The sequence below is a fragment of the Cricetulus griseus genome, chromosome 5 (assembly GCF_003668045.3).
Source record: "Cricetulus griseus strain 17A/GY chromosome 5, alternate assembly CriGri-PICRH-1.0, whole genome shotgun sequence".
Taxonomy (NCBI): Eukaryota; Metazoa; Chordata; class Mammalia; order Rodentia; family Cricetidae; genus Cricetulus; species Cricetulus griseus.
The window spans coordinates 123,208,143-123,225,853 of record NC_048598.1 but is presented as its reverse complement, the minus strand read 5'-3'; the positions used below and the strand labels follow the sequence as shown (position 1 = coordinate 123,225,853).

Below are 17,711 nucleotides of genomic sequence, written 5' to 3'. Positions count from 1 at the left end.
GTAATTAAAACTACTCTGGAAGCTGAGGCAAGAAGATAAAAACTTCAAGGCATTCCCCTAGGCTACAAACTAAACCAGAGGTGGAATAGTGTAGGGAGCCGTCCCTGCATTCTCCATTACAAGATGGCGCCTGCATCCGGCAGGCACCGAATGTAAACAAGATTATTGCGCAGGCGCTGGGTAATTTTCCATTCCTTGATCTCTGCCTATTCCGTGGCGTCATATGGCCGGATGAGCTGCAGCCAATCATGGGGTGACACGTCCCAGGCGGCTGGCCAGCCTTTATAAGGGATGGTTTTCTTGGTTTAGTGTCTCCGCTCTGGTAAGCTTATGCTCTCCTCTCTCAAGATGCATTAAAGCTTGTCTGCAGAAGGATCCGAGTGTCCTGCGTGTATTTCTTGCTGGCGAGAAATACAGAGCGCGCGGGACAGAATAGCATCTACAGGTACTAACTTCTGCTAGCACCCTATCTAGTACTTTTATTTTGAAAGATAAGCCTGTTTATTTATCTTTATTTCACACCCCCAACTAAGTAAAACAGCAAAGTTAGTCCCATTTTAAAGGAGTCAAAAAATAAGAGCCAGGCATGGTGACACACACCTGTAATCCCAATACTTGAGAGGCAGAAGGACTGAGGTAAATTTGAAGTCAGGCTGACATACAGAATGAGATCCTGCCTCAGGAAGGAGGGAAAAAAAATGAGGCCTGACTTGCTTTGACTTCTGGCTTGGGCACTTTACATTAAATAAGAAGTGGGCGCCAAAGCACCATTTTAATTGGATATCAGGAGTCCCGTGAAATAAAGTGGTTTCTCTAAAATCAGACAACTAGTAGTCTTGAGATATAATAAAGTTATGGCTTTAAAATCTGAACTCAAATCCCGTCCCAGACAATGTCTCTAATTCCTGAGCAGAAACAGAAGAAATCTACCATGCTTGAGTGTGCTTTCTATTCACACAGTCAAGAATAGGGTTGGAAAGGTACCTGGGAGATCATTTTCTTCAATAGCTCCATTTTGCCCATGAAAAAACAGATACAAAAGAGGTTAAGCTCACTAGTCCAAGGGGCTACCACTATCAGAGGAATGGGGGAACTGAAATCCAATCCGTCCCCTGCTCTTCCTAAACACAACTGGATGATTCTAGACAGTGGAGAAATTATTTTTGTAGTTTTCAGATGTATTTTTTTAAAAAAGACTAGCACAATATAACCCACAGAGTCATAGACATTATAGTACTATAAGATTTCCTTTTAAGCCGTGTGTGTGTGTGTGTGTGTGTGTGTGTGTGTGTGTGTGTGTGTGTGTGTGTGTGGTGGCACACACCTTTAATCCCGGCATGGATCAGGACAGCTGGGGCTGTTACACAGAGAAACCCTGTCTTGAAAAAAGTTTTCTTTGTAAATACTGTTTTTAAGGGAATAAACTTTGAGAGGCTAAAGAGATGGTTCTATCAGTAGACTGCTTGCCAGAAGGAGGACCTGGGCTCAATTCCTAGAACCTACATTAAAAAAATAAAAAAAGGCATCAGCCAAGGGCTTGCTTTCTTTCTGCTGCCATTTTGGGTCCATTTCTCCACACAAAATGCCTAGTGAATCCACAGAAACCACCTGTGCTACAGATGCCACAGCCTCAGGTTAAGACATGGTCTGGACAGAATCCAACCGTAATTGGTACCGGGGCTTGAGGGCTAAGATTCACACAGACTACACACACAAGCAGCGGCAGCAGCAGCTGAGGTCAGTAACGAAATGGAAGGCTATGTCCCAATTGAGTCTTCCACAGATTCCAGGGATAACGAGAGGCATTACATAGAAATCTAAGAATATCCTCTTGTCATCACAAAACCAGATGATTACAGGAGCCCAGCTTCAGTTACCTACATAGGTTTTCAGAAGCCAATGCTAAAGATTTATCTCAGCACACACAGCTGGCAACTGCTGAGAAACAAGATGAAGGTATTTCAAACATTCAAAAAAAAAAAATAAGACTCCAACTGTACAAGAGGAGAAAGGGTTTGCTGTTAACAAGTGTGGAAGTTAAAAACATAGAATTAGTCAAGTCACAAGTAGATGTACTGAACGCAAAGGCTGTGGGAGCCCTAAAGCAACAATGGTCCTGTAAATGCTGTTATGCAATTAACAATGTAACTATCTTAAAACAAGGACCCTTTTGTTCCTCATTTCAAAAATGGAACTCAAGACCAGAGGGTCGTGCATGCCTTTAATCCCAGCACTCCAGAGGGAGAGATAGGTGGATCTCTGAGTTCAAGGCTAGCATGGTCTACAATACTGTATTCCAGGCCAGCCCAGGGTTACATAGTAAGACTATCAAGAAAAAAAAAAAAAAAAAAAAAAGATTCTCTCAAACAGTAAAGTGAAGAGTGATTAAGGGATGCACCCAACATGGACTTCTGGTCTCCACAGGCACTAATGCAACTGCAACTCCATATATGCATATGCAACAGTGTGTACACACACACAAATAGGATAGACAAAGTAAATTCAAAGAAAAAGCTAATTAACAGCATGAGTAGCATCCTTTTAATATGATGAAGATTAATAACAAAACAAAAACAGAGTTCAAATTACCAGCTAGCTTCACTAATCTCAGGCAGAGACTCTCCCAAATGCAAACACTGTAAGCATGGAATAATCTCAGAAGGCACAGGAAAACTATTTTAACAAAATTAAAAGGTTACAAAGTAATCAGCTGCACTGTCATCAGACCAAAGGAAGACTACACAACAGTCAAAGCTTAAGATAAAAGTACTTGACCTCACTATTAACCAAGGACAATTATAAGAGAACTTAAGCAATAAACTCATTTAAATAACTCCATTTTTACATACTGGTTGATTAGGTGAATATAAAATAATGTCAGCAGTGGACATGATAGACTCAGAATAAAATGGACATGCATCTTTAGAAGATTATTTGGCAATATATATCAAATGTATTTTGTTTATTTTTCTGGTGCTTTGAGACAGAATCTCATGTAGCCCAGACTAACCTCAAACTCAGTATATAGCTGATGCTAGTTTTGGACTTCTGAGTCTCTTGCCTCCATTTGTCAAGGGCAAGAATTATAGGAGTTTGCCACAATACCAAACTACAAAACATTTTTAAAATATAAAAAATACTCATACTCGGGCTGGAGAGATGACTCAGAGGTTAAGATCACTGACTGTTCTTCCAGAGGTCCTGAGTTCAATTCCCAGCAACCACATGGTGGCTCACAACCACCTTGAATGAGATTTGGTGCCCTCTGCTGGCATGCAGGCAGAAGACTGTATACATAATAAATAAAATCTTTAAAAAAAATTCATACTCATTGGTTTGAAATTATATTTTTAAAGATTTGTTCTGAAGGAAAATTTAACTTCCAAGATGATCTAGTTACAAGGAGTATGAAAAGAGCAAAAATTAGAGCTGGAAAGATAGCTCAGAGGTTAAGAGCACTGGCTGCTCTTCCAGAGTCCTGAGTTCAATTCTCAGTACCCACATGCTGGCTCACAACTGTCTGGAGCTTCAATTCTAGGGGATCTGAAACCCTCACACAGACATACATGCATATAAAACACCAATGCACATAAAATAAAATAAATTTTTAAAAAGCAAAAACTAAGTAGAACAAGAAAGAATTGATTAAAAAATTTTAACATATAATGCTGTCATAATATGCTTTATGACATATTATGTCTCAATAACAGCTGGTCTCAAAATGTATTGGGAAGACTTCAGAAAGTCTGCAAAGCTAAAACAACTCTTCTTTTTCCTTCTGAGTGTACTGAGGGTTGAACCCAAGGCCTGAGGATGTTTGTTATACAAACATTCTACCCATTAAGCTACACCACCAGGTCTAAGATGACTGGCACAGAACTCTTAAAAATCTTCCTGCCTTAGCAGGTAGTGGCACATGCCTTTAGTTCCAGCACTTGGGAGGTAGAGGCAAGTGGATCTCTGTGAGTTCAAGGCAAGCTGAGCTACAGAGTGAGGTCCAGGACAACCAGAGCTACACGGAGAAACTGTCTTGAACAACAACAACAAAAAAAAGTATTCATGCCTTACCCTCACAAATAGCTGGGATTATTACTATTGTTTTCAACAAGCCTGGCTCATTTGCTTTTTTAAAAAAATTGTGTATGAATAGACATCCAAGAGTGTAGAAGGGTGTTTTAGTTACTGTTCTATTGCTGAGAAGGGACACCATGACCAAGGCGGGACTTGATTACAGTTTTAGAGGGTGAGACCTTGACCATCAGGGTGGGGATGGTGGAATAAGGCAAGCAGGTGTGGTTAGTTCTGGAGCAGTAGCTAAGAACTCACAGAGAGAGAGAGAGAGAGAGAGAGAGGGAGGGAGGGAGGGAGGGAGGGAGGGGAGGGGAGGGAGGAGGGGGGAGGGAGGGAGGGAGGGAGAGAGAGACTGGGTCTGGCATGGGCTTTTGGAACCCCAAAGCCTACCCCTAGTTGACACACCTCCTCCAATAAAGCCACACCTCCTAATCCCTCCTAAACAGCCCATCAACCGAGAACCAAACACTCAAGGATATGTGAGCTCATGGGGGCCATTCTCATCCAAACCACCACATTCCACTCCTTGACCCCCATAGGACTATAGCTATACCATAAAATAAAATGCATTCAGTCCAATTCCAAAAGTCTCCATAGTCTTTCACAGACTCAAGCCTGTTTAAAAGTCCTAAGTCTCTTCTGAGACTCAAGGCAAACTCTTAACTACAACCCCTGGGAAAATCAAAAAGCAAATTACATACTTCCAACAAACCGTGGCACAGAATATACATTACCATTCCAAAAGGGAGGAGGGGGCACAAATAGGAAGTGCTGAACCAAAACAAGACTGAAACCCACTGGGTCAAACTCCAAATCCTGTTACTCTATGTCTGATGTCGAAGGGTTTATTAGATGGTTCTTCAGATCCCCCACTCCTTGCAGCTTTGTTGACTGCAACATCCTTTCTCTCTTGGGCTGGCTCCACACCCTGTCTGCGGCTCTCCCTGGCTGGAACCTCATGGTTCTGGCATCGTCAACGTCTTGGGGTCTCCAAGGAAACCCAGGCTTCACCTTCACAGCTTCACTCAATGGTCTCTCTGGGCCTCCATGCAGGGACCACCCCTGTCACACACCTGGCCTCAGTAGCTTTCCTGAACTGTTGAGGAAGATTCTACAACTTCCTTACTCCTGTATCCTTGGCTTTAAAACCAGTACCACTTTGGTTGAAGCTGTTAAGTTCTGCTTGCTTGGAGGAATCTGGCCCCTCCAAGAATTACATTTGCATAGATTTTTGTTGATGCTTTGCTTTGTTGAAGAACTTTGCTTTGCTTTAGAAGATTCTTTTTTTGTTTCTTGTTTTGTTTTGCTGGTTTTTCGAGACAGGGTTTCTCTGTGTAGCTTTGGAGCCTATCCTGGCAGTCGATCTGGAGACCAGGCTGGCCTCGAACTCACAGAGATCCACCTGCCTCTGCCTCGAGAGTGCTGGGATTAAAGGTGTGCGCCACCAACGCCTGGCTTAGGAGAAGATTCTTCAGGCATTTCACAACTTGGAAGCTTACTTGGGTAGTGTCTTGCCCTGAGGGCACAACTCCCTTTAGTCCATTTAGTTATTAGGCCTTTCTTTAAACTTCTCATTTCTTTGGACATAGGATTTGGCTCCAACATTACATTTCCTGGTGGTGTTCTTCTCCTAAACTGTACATTTAGAATTCTTTTGCCCCACTTGCTCTTTTTCATTGCAGATCTGCACAAGAGTGATTACTAATAACCACATGGCATAGCTCTTACTAGGTTATCTTGAAATCTCCTCTAGCAATGGCAGTAGTTCAAACTCTTCAATTTGACATCTGGCAGATTCTTAGGACAAGGCCAAAAAGCAGTCACATTCTTTGCCAAAACACCCCAAGAACAGCCTCTAGCACTGCTGCTAATGTCATTTCACTTTGAAATCTTGAGCTGGGCCCCCACAGTCCATACTGCTCTCAGCACACCGTCTTCCATGTTCATACTAGGATGACTACTACTAGGATGACTACTCATTAATCCCCATTTACAGTATTCAGCCACTTTCCTAAGCCGGCTACATTCCACCAATAAGCAGTTCTGTGCTTATTGGTCAGACCTGTCACAGTAACTGGTACCACTCTCTGGTTACTTTTGTCTTAGTTACTGTTCTATTGCTGTGAAGAGACACCATGACCCAATCATTTATTTTGGAGCTGACTTACAAAGGGTGAGTTTGTGAGCATCATGGTGGGGAGTATGGAGGCAGACAAGCAGGTATGGAGCTAGAGCAGTAGCTGAGAGCAGGTATAGACTTTTGACACCTCAAAGCCCACTCCCATTGGCACACCTCTTTCAAGAAGGCCACACACCTAAACCATCTATCAACTAGGGAACCAAGCATTCAAATAGATGAGCCTATGGGAGCCATTCTAATTCAAACCACCACAAGGTCAGAGAACAGCTTTTGAGATTTGGGTTTTCTCTATCCTCTGTGGGTAACAGGAATCAAACTACTGATATCAAGCTTGCACAATGTGCCCTTTAGCCAATGAGCCATCTCACCAGCCATTTTTTAAAATTGTGTTGACACTGTACTGATATATTCCAAAAGTAATGACAAGCAAACCACTGATACCTCAGAGCTGACTAGAGCAATAACACAAGTTATACTGGTCAGTGTATTCTTTATATTTTTTGCTTATTTACTTAATTTATATGCATGAGTCTTTTTGCCTGTAGGTATGTAAGTGCACCATGTGTGACCTGGTATCCTTCAGAGGTCAGAAGATAGATCCTTTGGAACTAGAGTTATGGATGGCAGTAAATCAGTAAGTGGGTGCTAGGAACAAAACCCTGGCCTTCTGCAAGAACAGCAAGTGCTCGACCAAAGTCATCTCTCCAGCCCCTCATTAGTGTATTCATAACTGCTAATCACTTGCAGTAAAACAAAACAAAAATGCCATCTTTATTTAACATGCCCTTGATGAGACAGTAAAAATAATTAAATCAAATTAACCACAGAATACTCCCTAACACTCTGTATAATAAAACTCCAAGTACTCAATAAAACATAAGCATGCAGAACAATTATTTCTTCAACATTGCTGAACTGGATGTCTTTTCCATTTTTACCAGTTTTTACTGAAACAGACAAACTATGGTTATCAAGACTCAGGGACTTGGCAATATTTTCTCAAAAATGACCAAGATAAGCCTGTGATCTCAAGGAAAATAATTAGCAGTATATATAGCCTATGATAAAATTCAACTTTTCAAGTGAAAAGAATTTCCAAAAACTTGTATTTGCCACAGTGAACTCAATACTTGTTAATGTGTGAAGTTACTTCTGATGAAATTTATGGCAACACTAACAAAGTGATTTAAATTTATTTTAAGGGGTCAGTAAAGTGGCTCAGTGGGTAAAGGCACTTACTGCTAAGTCTGACCGTGGGAAGGGAGAATCAAATCCTACAAGTTGTCCTCATACATTTTGCAAATCATGACTCTTTTTTTGGGGAGGGGGGTAGCAGGTTGAGACAGGGTTTTTCTCTGTAGCCTTGACTGTCCTTGAACTCACTCTGTGAACCAGGTTGGCCTCAAACTCAGACATTCTCCCTGCCTCTGCTTCCTGAGTACTGTGATTAAAGGTCTGTGCCACCATCACTGGGCATGCCATGACTCTTAAGTGCATTCACAGGTCCACACAAAATAGTAAAATAAAATAAAAGGCATATAACTGGTAGTCCCAAAACACTAGGCTAAGGCAGCTGGATATTTGTAAGTTCAAGACCAGCCTAGGATACAAAGTGATACTCTGTCTCAAAATAAACAAAAATAACAAATGGATGAGAGGATATTATCTAATAACTGTCATATTCTGATAACTATTGTGAAAGCCCTATTGAATTACACAAGCCAAGTATAGAATTGTTGACACTCAAAAGAACAAAAGCAATTAGAATAGAGCTAGACATTGAAAACAGTGTTTGCCAGTGCTTAAACAGTAAGGCTCCATGGAGGAGTAACATAGTAGCCATTGCAAACGTAAATATTCCCAGACCATTTTTCTTTCCAGTCTCAACTCATCTGATATAGGAAATGATAAGCTCTGATTATACCAGCTACTCCATGCATACCTTTGAGCAGTTTATGATTTTGTTTTTGTACCTGCCTGTACTTTTACAAAACTCTTTCAAAGGAAAAATTAACACCATAAAGCTTTTTATCTTTTTGAACAATTCTAAGATTGAATCAATACAGACTCCACCAGTCACTCCCCACCCACCAGACTAAACCGAAGTTGCCAAACATCCAAATTTCAGTTGTTCTTGTCAGAACCTGTTATAACAGTAAATAATAAAGCAGGCTATGGAGATGACTCTGTGGGTAAAATGTACTTGCTGCACAAGCCTGAAGACCTGGTTCAATCCCTGGAAACCACACGGAGGTGGAAGAAGAGAACCAACTCCACAAAAATTGCCCTCTGACCCTGGCACATGTACTGAGACCCACACTCAAATATCATGAGTATCATGCACACACATATATGAGTGTGCAAAATAACTTTTAAAGTATATTTATTAAGTCATCAAACTCAGTCAACTTATCTATCACTAAGAAAAACAATCCTCAGGGGTACTGATTAAGTAGTGCCCTGTGGAATCCTTTTATACACTGTGAAGATGTTTTGCTCTCATTGGTTTAATAAAGAGCCAACTGCCCGATAGCTAGGCAGAAAAAGAATACTAGAAAGAAATGGGTAGAGTCACCAGCCAGATGCAGAGGAAGCAGGAGATGAACATGCCCTGCTGAAAAAAACAGTACTGTCATGAGGTAGAGCATAGATAAGAAATATGGGTTAATTTAATTTAAGTTGTAAGAGCTAGTTAGTAACAAGCCTAAGCTATTGGTCAAGCATCTTTAATTAATAAGTCTCTGTATGGTTATTTGGGGAGCAGACAATCCCAAAGAAAAGCTTCGCCTTCAGTTGTGAGGCAAGGTGGTACAACTAGAATTTTGATAAAGAATGGGAATTCAGAAGAAAGGAAGCTGTGTAACAAGGTTTTGACAGGTATCTAGATTTACAAAAGAAAAATTCCTCCTTCTGAGCCACCTGTGGCAGCCTACGCCTATAATCACAGCACTTAGGAAGAGGAGGATCATAAGTTCAAGGTCATTCTCAGTTATATAGTAACTGCATGAAATCAGCCTTAAGAATGAAAAACAGATTCCTTTTTTCAGTAATATTCTAGAAAGGAAACAAAGACCTTCAATAGTAAGAGGTATAGCTCAGCTTAATACTGGAGACTCAACAGGAGAGAATGCCTATCTCTATCCTGGAAACCTCCCATTATGGGGCATCACAGATTTAATAAAAACAACTGTGTTTAGGGCAACGAAACTACAGATAGACCACACTGGCAAGATAACCCCCTTAGAGAGCTTGACACAACTTGAGCATGTCTTTGTTTCTGTTCATTTGTGAGGTGAAATGAAACAGCAACTGTAGCAACAGTAGGACATCAAGACAAGAGCCAGGACTAAGGCCCTTATGTCAGCTTCATCACAACTCATGAGATACTGCTGACCTTAGGACATGGATGAGGAGACACTGAGGATAACTTAGTCAAAGGCAACTAAGTTAGCAAGAGTGGAGAATCTCAGTCTGTCTTCATAGCTATGGACTCCTATCGTCAATGTTGGAGGTCCATATAAATGCAATAGATTAGATAGCTATTTCCCTTTATAAAACATGACCAAACAACTAAATTTCTCTCCTTATTCACAACTCTTCACTTTGGAACAACATAGCTGCTATTTGAAAAGCTTCTGGAAGTACTTTTCTTTTTCTTTTTCTTTAAAGACAGGGTTTCTCTGTGTAACAGTTCTGGCTGTCCTGAACTCACTTTTGTAGGCCAGGCTGGCCTCAAACTCACATAGATCCACCTGCCTCTGCCTCCTGGGGAAGTGCTGGAATTAAAGGTGTGTGCTACCACCACCTAGCTAGCTGGAGGTACTTTTCTTAACATTTAGTCGTAAGCACTAGAATGAGATAATAATTTTACTGTAATATAGAATTAGTATATATGGGCTACTAATTCCTAACTCTACAGAATCCAATGCCTTCAACCTCAATGAAAAGGAAATATTACAGCAAACTTTCATTCCCAAAGAGAAGAAATCCCTTTTTTTTTAAACTGCTAAGATTCTGTTTACACAAACCTTTACATTTATAAGATATAAGAGAGTCTGGAGAGATAGTTCAGCATTTAAAGGGACTGGTTGATCTTCTAGAGGACCTGTGTTCATTTCCCAGCACCTACACAGTGGCTCACAACCATCTATAACTTCAGTTCAGGAGATGTGACACTCTCTTCTGGCTTCCGGGCATCAGGCATAAAGTGGTGCAGACACATACATGCAGTAAAACATTAAAAAAAAAAAAAAAAAGATGTAAGTGGGCTGGAGAGATGGCTAAGAGGTTAAGAGCACTGACTGCTCTTCCAGAGGTCCTGAGTTCAATTCCCAGCAACCACATGGTGGCTCACAACCATCCGTTATGAGATCTGGTGCCCTCTTCTAGTGTGCAGATATACACACTATAGCAGAATGTTGTATACATAATAAATAAATAAAATATTTAAAAAAAGATGTAAGACAGATATTATAGTTCATATCCGATACAAACAGAGCTATTTTCTGATTGGTCTTCCAAACAAATCTCAAAAAGATGTTCAACTTGGAGGGTACTTACAATCATCCAAAGAGTTATGGATGACTGTGAGTAGCCATGTGAGTGCTAGGAACTGAGCCCGGTCTTCTCCAAGAGTAGCCAGTGCTTTTAACTACTTTTAAAAGTCTAGTTTATGCTTTATAATTAGCTATATATATTAAAGTTATATATTGCATTATTGGTCAAGGGATGAAGTGTTTCTTGCAAGCAAACCTAATGATACTAACAAGGTTAGAGTACTATATATATATATATATATATATATATATATATATATATATGGGATATTCTGGATTTAACCTTTTAGGGGCACTGTATTTAACCTATGTAGGGGAACTTTGGAGTAGTTTATTTACCTGTAGTTGTGGGACTTGAATTTAGGATCTCATGTCTGCTAGGCAAGTGGTTTACCACTGAACCACACTCCCAGATCCAGTATGTACAGTATTCACTACCTCTTCAGTTTTTCCCTTTTTCAAATTGTGTGCCCTTTTTATAGGTTTGCTTTGGACTTTGGAAACATGAACCTAGGCTGGCCTGAATTTCACTATGTAGCCAAGGATGGCCTTGAATTTCTGATCCTCTTGCCTCTACTTCTCAAGTACTAGGATCACAGGCATCAATCATCCTGACAGCTTAATCCAGTGCTAGGTTTATGTGGTGCTGGGGATGGAGCCCAGGACTTTGTGCCATCTGTTAACTGAACTACATCCGTATCCTCAGCACTTTCATGCATGGCAATTTCACTGACCATTCACTACCATCTATCTGTCTTGTAGTTTGAGCAATCTATTACCCTTATTTTATGAAGAATGAAGTAATTTACCTAAATTACACAATCTGTGACTGCTAAGACGTCCAACTTCAAATCACATGTCACCCTAACCCAGGTTTTTTCCATATTACATTGCCTCTTCATTTCACAAAGTCATAAAACTAACCACACTAGTAATCCCAGCATTTTAGAGCCAAGGCAAAAGGATCAAGAGTTTTAGGCCAGCCTAAACTGAGAGTGAGATATCTCAAAAATACTTAAGGGCATGGTGGTACATACCTTTAATCCTAGTAACTCAGGAGGCAGAGTTGAGTGGATCCTGAGTTCAAGGATAGTCTGGTCTAAATAATGAGTTCAAGGCTACACAGTAAGACCCTGTCTCAAAACAAAACAAAATCCATTAAAGGCTAAGGATATAGCTCAGTGGTAGAGCACTTGCCTGGAATACCCAGAACTTGAGTTCAATCCTCAGCATCGTAACAACAAAAGTCACAAAACCATACTGTCTGTCCAATTTGCACAGTCTATTACCAACAGTGTTATAACAAACTGGCAACTATGAGCAACACCATATAATTATGCACCAAAAAAAGTTAAGAAAATCAACAATTTTTATTATGAGAAATCTGCTTTCTGTTAAGTACCCAACATTTACTTTGCTTACTCTTAAGTCTCACAACAATCCTTCGGGTTGGCCCTGGTATTCCCATTGTACAGACCAGGGAAACAGCACAGAGAGGCTTAGTAACAAAACTAGGGTCATAGGTTTAAGTAGCCTCGCAATAATTTCAATTTCTGTCATGCCACAATACCACACTGCTTCCATAGTAGGTATCATAGTGACACTGTTTTTTGTTTGTTTGTTTGTTTGTTTGTTTGTTTGGTCAATGATACAGAATAACAAAAGTAACTTTTTTGATGAAAAAAAAAAACCAAAAAAAACTAATTTTCCTTAAAACCAGCCATGGTCATAGAACATACCTGTAATCCTAGCACTGGGGAGGTAGAAAGAGAAGATCAGAACTTTAAGGAGTATGTATGTATACCCCAGATTGAGAGAATTGGACAGGGAGCCTTAAAAAACTAGGCCAATCCCTCCTAAGCCAGAGATTGTGAGTTCGAGTCCCACCCGGGGTAGGAAGGCTGCGTTTTAGGCCCTTTAAAAACATCTGGAACGTGAAACATGTAAATGAGAAACAAAATAATCTTTTTTTTGGTTTGTCGAGATAGGGGTGCGCCACCACCGCCGTCTGAGAAACAAAATACTCTTAAAAGTGAGAGGTTTTGACTTACCTCTCATGTTAGAAGTAATGTTAAGCAGGGCGTTGGTGGCGCACACCTTTAATCCCAGCACTCTCGAGGCAGAGGCAGGTGGATCTCTGTGAGTTCAAGGCCAGCCTGGTCTCCAGATCGATTGCCAGGATAGGCTCCAAAGCTACATAGAGAAACCCTGTCTCGAAAAAAAAAAAACCTAGGCCAATCACTCTATAGATATACATACAACTAAGCATTTTTTAAAATACAGACTCTTGATAAATTACACCCACACCGGCCACTTCCAGTCTTCTGCCTTAACCTCCCAAGTGGATGGAATTTCAAGTGTATGCCACCATGGCCAGTTTTCACAACTTAACAGTGTCAAATAAGACTGGAGAGATGTCTCATCAGTTAACAGTACTGGCTGCTCTTCCAGTGCACCTGGGTTCAGTTCCCAGTACCACATGGTGGCTCACAACCATCAGTAACTCCAATCCAAGGAGTTCCTCGGGCACCAGACATAGACATATGTAGACAAACCAACTATATACATAAGACAAATAAATAAAAGTTTAAATATAAAAATAAAAATGTCAAATAATTCAAAGCATCAACTATTCTCACCCTTGCTGCCATAGTGGAACACCTTTTTTGGTCCTGATTTCCTTTCCATTTACTATCTGTAAACCTCACTGAACCCTGGAAGGCAGCTGTTAGGACAGGATGTATCCTTAAGCAATAGCACTTTATACAGCCACAGGAATCAAATACATATTTTTGTCTCAGGTCTTAATTCTATCAAATCTTGTGTATTAATTACAAAAAGTGTGGGCCTGCCACAACGATTGGTAAATGAAAACAATTAACTAGAGACAGTATGACAGAGGTATCCCCATTCTCTAAGGGCCTTCACCAATCCAAACAAGACACATCACCAATCCAAACAAGACACAAAAACAACAACATGCACAAAAGAACTCTAATTTCCATCCTAGAGTCTGATATGCCATTATACTATTGTGAATATCATTGTGACTTACTGGAAATAGGAGCACTAGTCTCACACTAGTATGTGATTACCCCCTCCGATGATAATTGTAAATAAGGGACAGTGATGAGTGGGGAAAAAAAAACTACAAAGGGGAGGGATTCTCATGTTTGTAATCCCACCACCTGTGAGGTGGAAACAGGAGGATCAAGGAGTTCACTGAGTCAGTATCTACTCCATACTAGCCTGGGCTACGAGAGCAAAAAAAAAAAAAAGCATGAAAATATAACACTTCAAATAGTTTTAAATGTGAGAAGATCACCAAAGGACTTCTCAAGGGAAAACATATTTTTTAATTAGCTTTAACAAGTTACGGGGTATTATCAATCCCCAAGGGTGCTTCCTTGTCAAAAGCAAGCAGGAAGAACTCTGTGTTAACACAAGCTGTGTACGAATAATGGAAGGTGAGCTGCTTTTAAAAAAAAAAATTTGTGTTCTGGGAATAAATATTTGAGTCAAACTGAAAGGGCCAATAAGAACTGACTGCTGGAAGGACTAAGAACAAGGGCAGGAGTAGATTAAAACACACACACACACACACACACATCAAAACAGGAAGAACAGGGACAGGAGGAGTACTGGGGAAGGGCAGGCTGGCTGGAACCCAGGAAATATTAACTGATGGAGAGGGATGAACTCAGGACCAGAAAAGGAAACCAATACCTAAAACCAGAGCCTGCCCCTATGTAGAAAAGTCCTTTTCTACAGTAGAAACTGAAGGTAAGAACCTGGCATCATGGCTCACACCTACAATCCCAGCACTCTAGAGGCTGAGGCACCTGGGGCCAGTTAGAACTTCAATGTGAGTTCCACAATAGCCTGGGAGAAGTGTGAGACACTGTTTCCTAAAAATAAAAGAAAGAAAGCTCACCACTTGAGAGGTAGCATCGGTAGGAGTTCAATGTCATCCTCAGTGGCATACAGAGTTCAGACCCTCCTGAACTACACACTCACTCTCAAACAAAAATTAAAAAGAAATGAACCGGCCAAGATTAGAGATAATGGGGCTCAACTATAATACAGAGGATATAGAAAAAGGCATGGGCTACATACACAGCAAGACCCTGTCTCCAAAACAAAAACAAAAGGTACTCAAGGTAAGGATCTCAAAATAATACTGGGAGTACACATAGCTCAGTGGCCCTTCTGGTCTTCTAAAAAATGTATTAACTATTACTTCTCTCTGCCTTTTTGCTTAAGATTAAGTGCAAAATGCACTGGACAGTGGTGGAGCTCGCCTTTATTAATCCCAGCGCCCAGGAGGCAGAGGCAAGCAAATCTCTTGAGTTTGAGGCTAGCCTGGTTTACAGATTGAGTTCCAAGGCAGCCAGGGTTACACAGAGAACCCATCTCAAAAACAAAACAAAACAAAAAAAGTATAAAATGCATTAACTTTGACCGGGATAACTTTATGGTATGACTATTATATTTCAAGCTTATATCTAAAGTGTGTTAAGCTGGGGCTATGTGTGGTCGGTTATGATTAATTAGCTCATTGTAAGAGTATCCTCAGAGTCCCTCATTCCGTAGGTAAACCGACTGTCTGGGAGCCTCTCTCTGTCGTAATACATTAGTTGTATTACTAACACAGAAACACCCTTTAAGGAAGGGGGTCTTTCTCCATTTTTGTAGTTGAAATTTATTAGATAAAAATTCTACGACGTGGTGTGTGGAAGGAAGCTGTTTAATGTAGCACACTAGGTTTCTTGGGGGTGATGTGGGAGTGTCATCTAGGGTCCAAACTCTATGCAAGGAGAAAATGATCCAGTGTGAAAAGGTGGGGTCAGTTCTGGAGAAATCTCCGGTTTATCATGAAATAATCACAGACCTCTTATCTCTGCTACCCACAAACTGGACCATACTCATGGTGTCACTTCCGCCTGTTACTTGCAAAGGCAGATGCTTTGCCTTAATCGCTTAAGTTTCTGGAGAGCTGGCCCACTGACGCAAATGAGAAAGCCATTCGGGGATCCATCCACCTGGGTGAAGTCAAGCGCCACGTCTAGCGCTGGGCTCCCCCTTCAACCCTCCCAATGTAGGAAAAGGAGCGGAGGAAGGAGGCGAGCGGGAACGCCCGATCTGGTCTAGGCCCTTCGCAACGCAGTCGGGTTTGTGGGAGCCGCCCCTTCCCCGGCGAGAGCCCAGCTCCACCCGCCCTCGCTCGGGGCCGCGACCCCAGGGAGGAGCGAGCGGGCGGCGGCCGGCGACCCCGACCGCCGCGTACGCAGGCGCCGCCACCGCTCGGGCCCGGCCTCCCCGGGAGCAATAGGCTATCGATTCAGATGCCTGTCGCTAGGAGCCCCGAGAGAGCAAGGCCTACACTGCCCGGCCGGAGCCCCGGCCTCGATTGCACCACTTTCCCCACCCCGGGGGCGGGGCGGGGGGGGGAGAGACCCTGGAGGCAAGTAGGCCTAGCTAAAACAGGGGAAGGGGGCGGGGGGGGGCGGGGAAAGAAGGCGAGCGGCCCAGCAACAGGAGCCGCGGGGTGAAGGGGGTGCTGGGGCCCGCCTCCCGCCAGCAAGTCCCTCAGGGGTCGCCCCGAACCCCTGCCCCTGGAGCAGAACACCCGAGTTCAGGCTGCTGTCCCTCGGTCTCCAGAGCCCTCGACACTCTCCGAACCATAATAAAAACAAGACGCGGAAGAGGCTGCCACTGCGTGGAGGGAGATGGGACTGGGCCCTGAGAGAGCCCGGGGGAGGGGACGCCTCTCAGCTGCCCGTCACCACCCGCCCCGACCCCGCTGGCCCCTGGGCTGTCCCTCCCTGTCACCGCCGGCCTCCGGCTCCGAGGCCTATTTTCTCCAAGACACGGAAGACCGGGACTCGAGCTTCTCTTGGCCTCTCCCCACTGCGATCCCTGCTCCTCCCCCAGTGCCCCCCGCACCTTTTAAACTACGCAGAGGAAGAGTTTGCCATCCAACTTAGTCAAGCCGTAACCTCGCCCCCCTCCCCGACCCACACTCGTGGGGCGGGCATCCGGAGGGACCACTTTGCACTTGGAATAAAGCGCATTAAGGACCTGTCAACCATATTATATATATATATATATATATATATATATATATTTATATATATATATATATATATATATATATACACACACATAGAGAGAGAAGACATCCTCTCCTTCTCCTCTCCCTTTCCTTCCTTCCCTCCCCCTCCCTCCGTCCCTCCTCCCTCCCCCTGCAATGGTATTAATTTCACACCAAATCTTCCCACCGCTGGAGAGGGGTTGGCAAGGGCGGGGGTGGGGACTCGGGGCAGCAGGAGGGTGGCGGGGAAGGGCAAGGGGCAGCTGAGAGGGGACCGGGAAGCGCGGGGAGGGGAAGGAAGGGGGTTGATTTACCTGAGACCAGCCACTGGCCTCCATTGTTGGAGAATTCAATGGCATTGACACAGCCGAAGTGGCCGAGAAGGTCCTTCTTGTAGAGGTTTCTGCAGCCCCGCAGGCGTCTCCTCTGAAAGTCCTGAGTGAGCAGGGGGTCCCCATGCAAGCCCCGCTGGGACAAGAAGCCCACCACTGACCTCATGCTGCCCCCCAGGCCAGCTCTCCTCTTCATGCTGGAACCGCCGCCGCCGCCGCCGTCGCCGCTCGCGCCCGCCGCCCCTCCCTCGGCCGCACGCCGGCCGCCGCTCCCCTCCCGTCCCTCCCCGCGCGCGCGGCGAGCCCGAGGCTTCTTTAACCAGCCATGGCAGACGGAGCGAGGTGTGCAGACGGTCGGCGGCGTTCGCGGCTTCCTCACAGTCGCGTCCCTCCCTCCCCTTCCCCCCTAGGCTCCGCCTCTCCGCCTCCTCCAGCAGCTGATCCCCAGCTGCGGTCGCGCTTCCGCGGTGCGGGGCCCTTCCGCCGGCCGCGGGGCCGGAGAACGCGGGCGCCAGCCG

At 43.3% G+C, this 17,711-nt stretch overlaps 1 protein-coding gene across 3 annotated transcripts in view; it reads right to left on the bottom strand.

Moving 5' to 3' along the window:
• Dcaf5 (DDB1 and CUL4 associated factor 5) overlaps positions 1-17,483 on the bottom strand; it is a 94,765-nt gene extending 77,282 nt beyond the window's left edge. The window contains exon 1 of one of the 3 annotated variants that reach the window (XM_027418399.2): positions 17,355-17,483. Coding sequence is in view for 1 of the 3 variants with exons in the window: in XM_027418398.2 (XP_027274199.1) it covers positions 17,176-17,389 (214 nt within the window). In the remaining 2 variants the exon portion in view is untranslated. Of the gene's footprint in view, positions 1-17,175 lie in introns of all 3 variants that reach the window. The other 2 variants (XM_027418398.2, XM_027418400.2) reach the window with 2 other exon arrangements.
• Between the last annotated feature and the right edge of the window lie 228 nt (positions 17,484-17,711).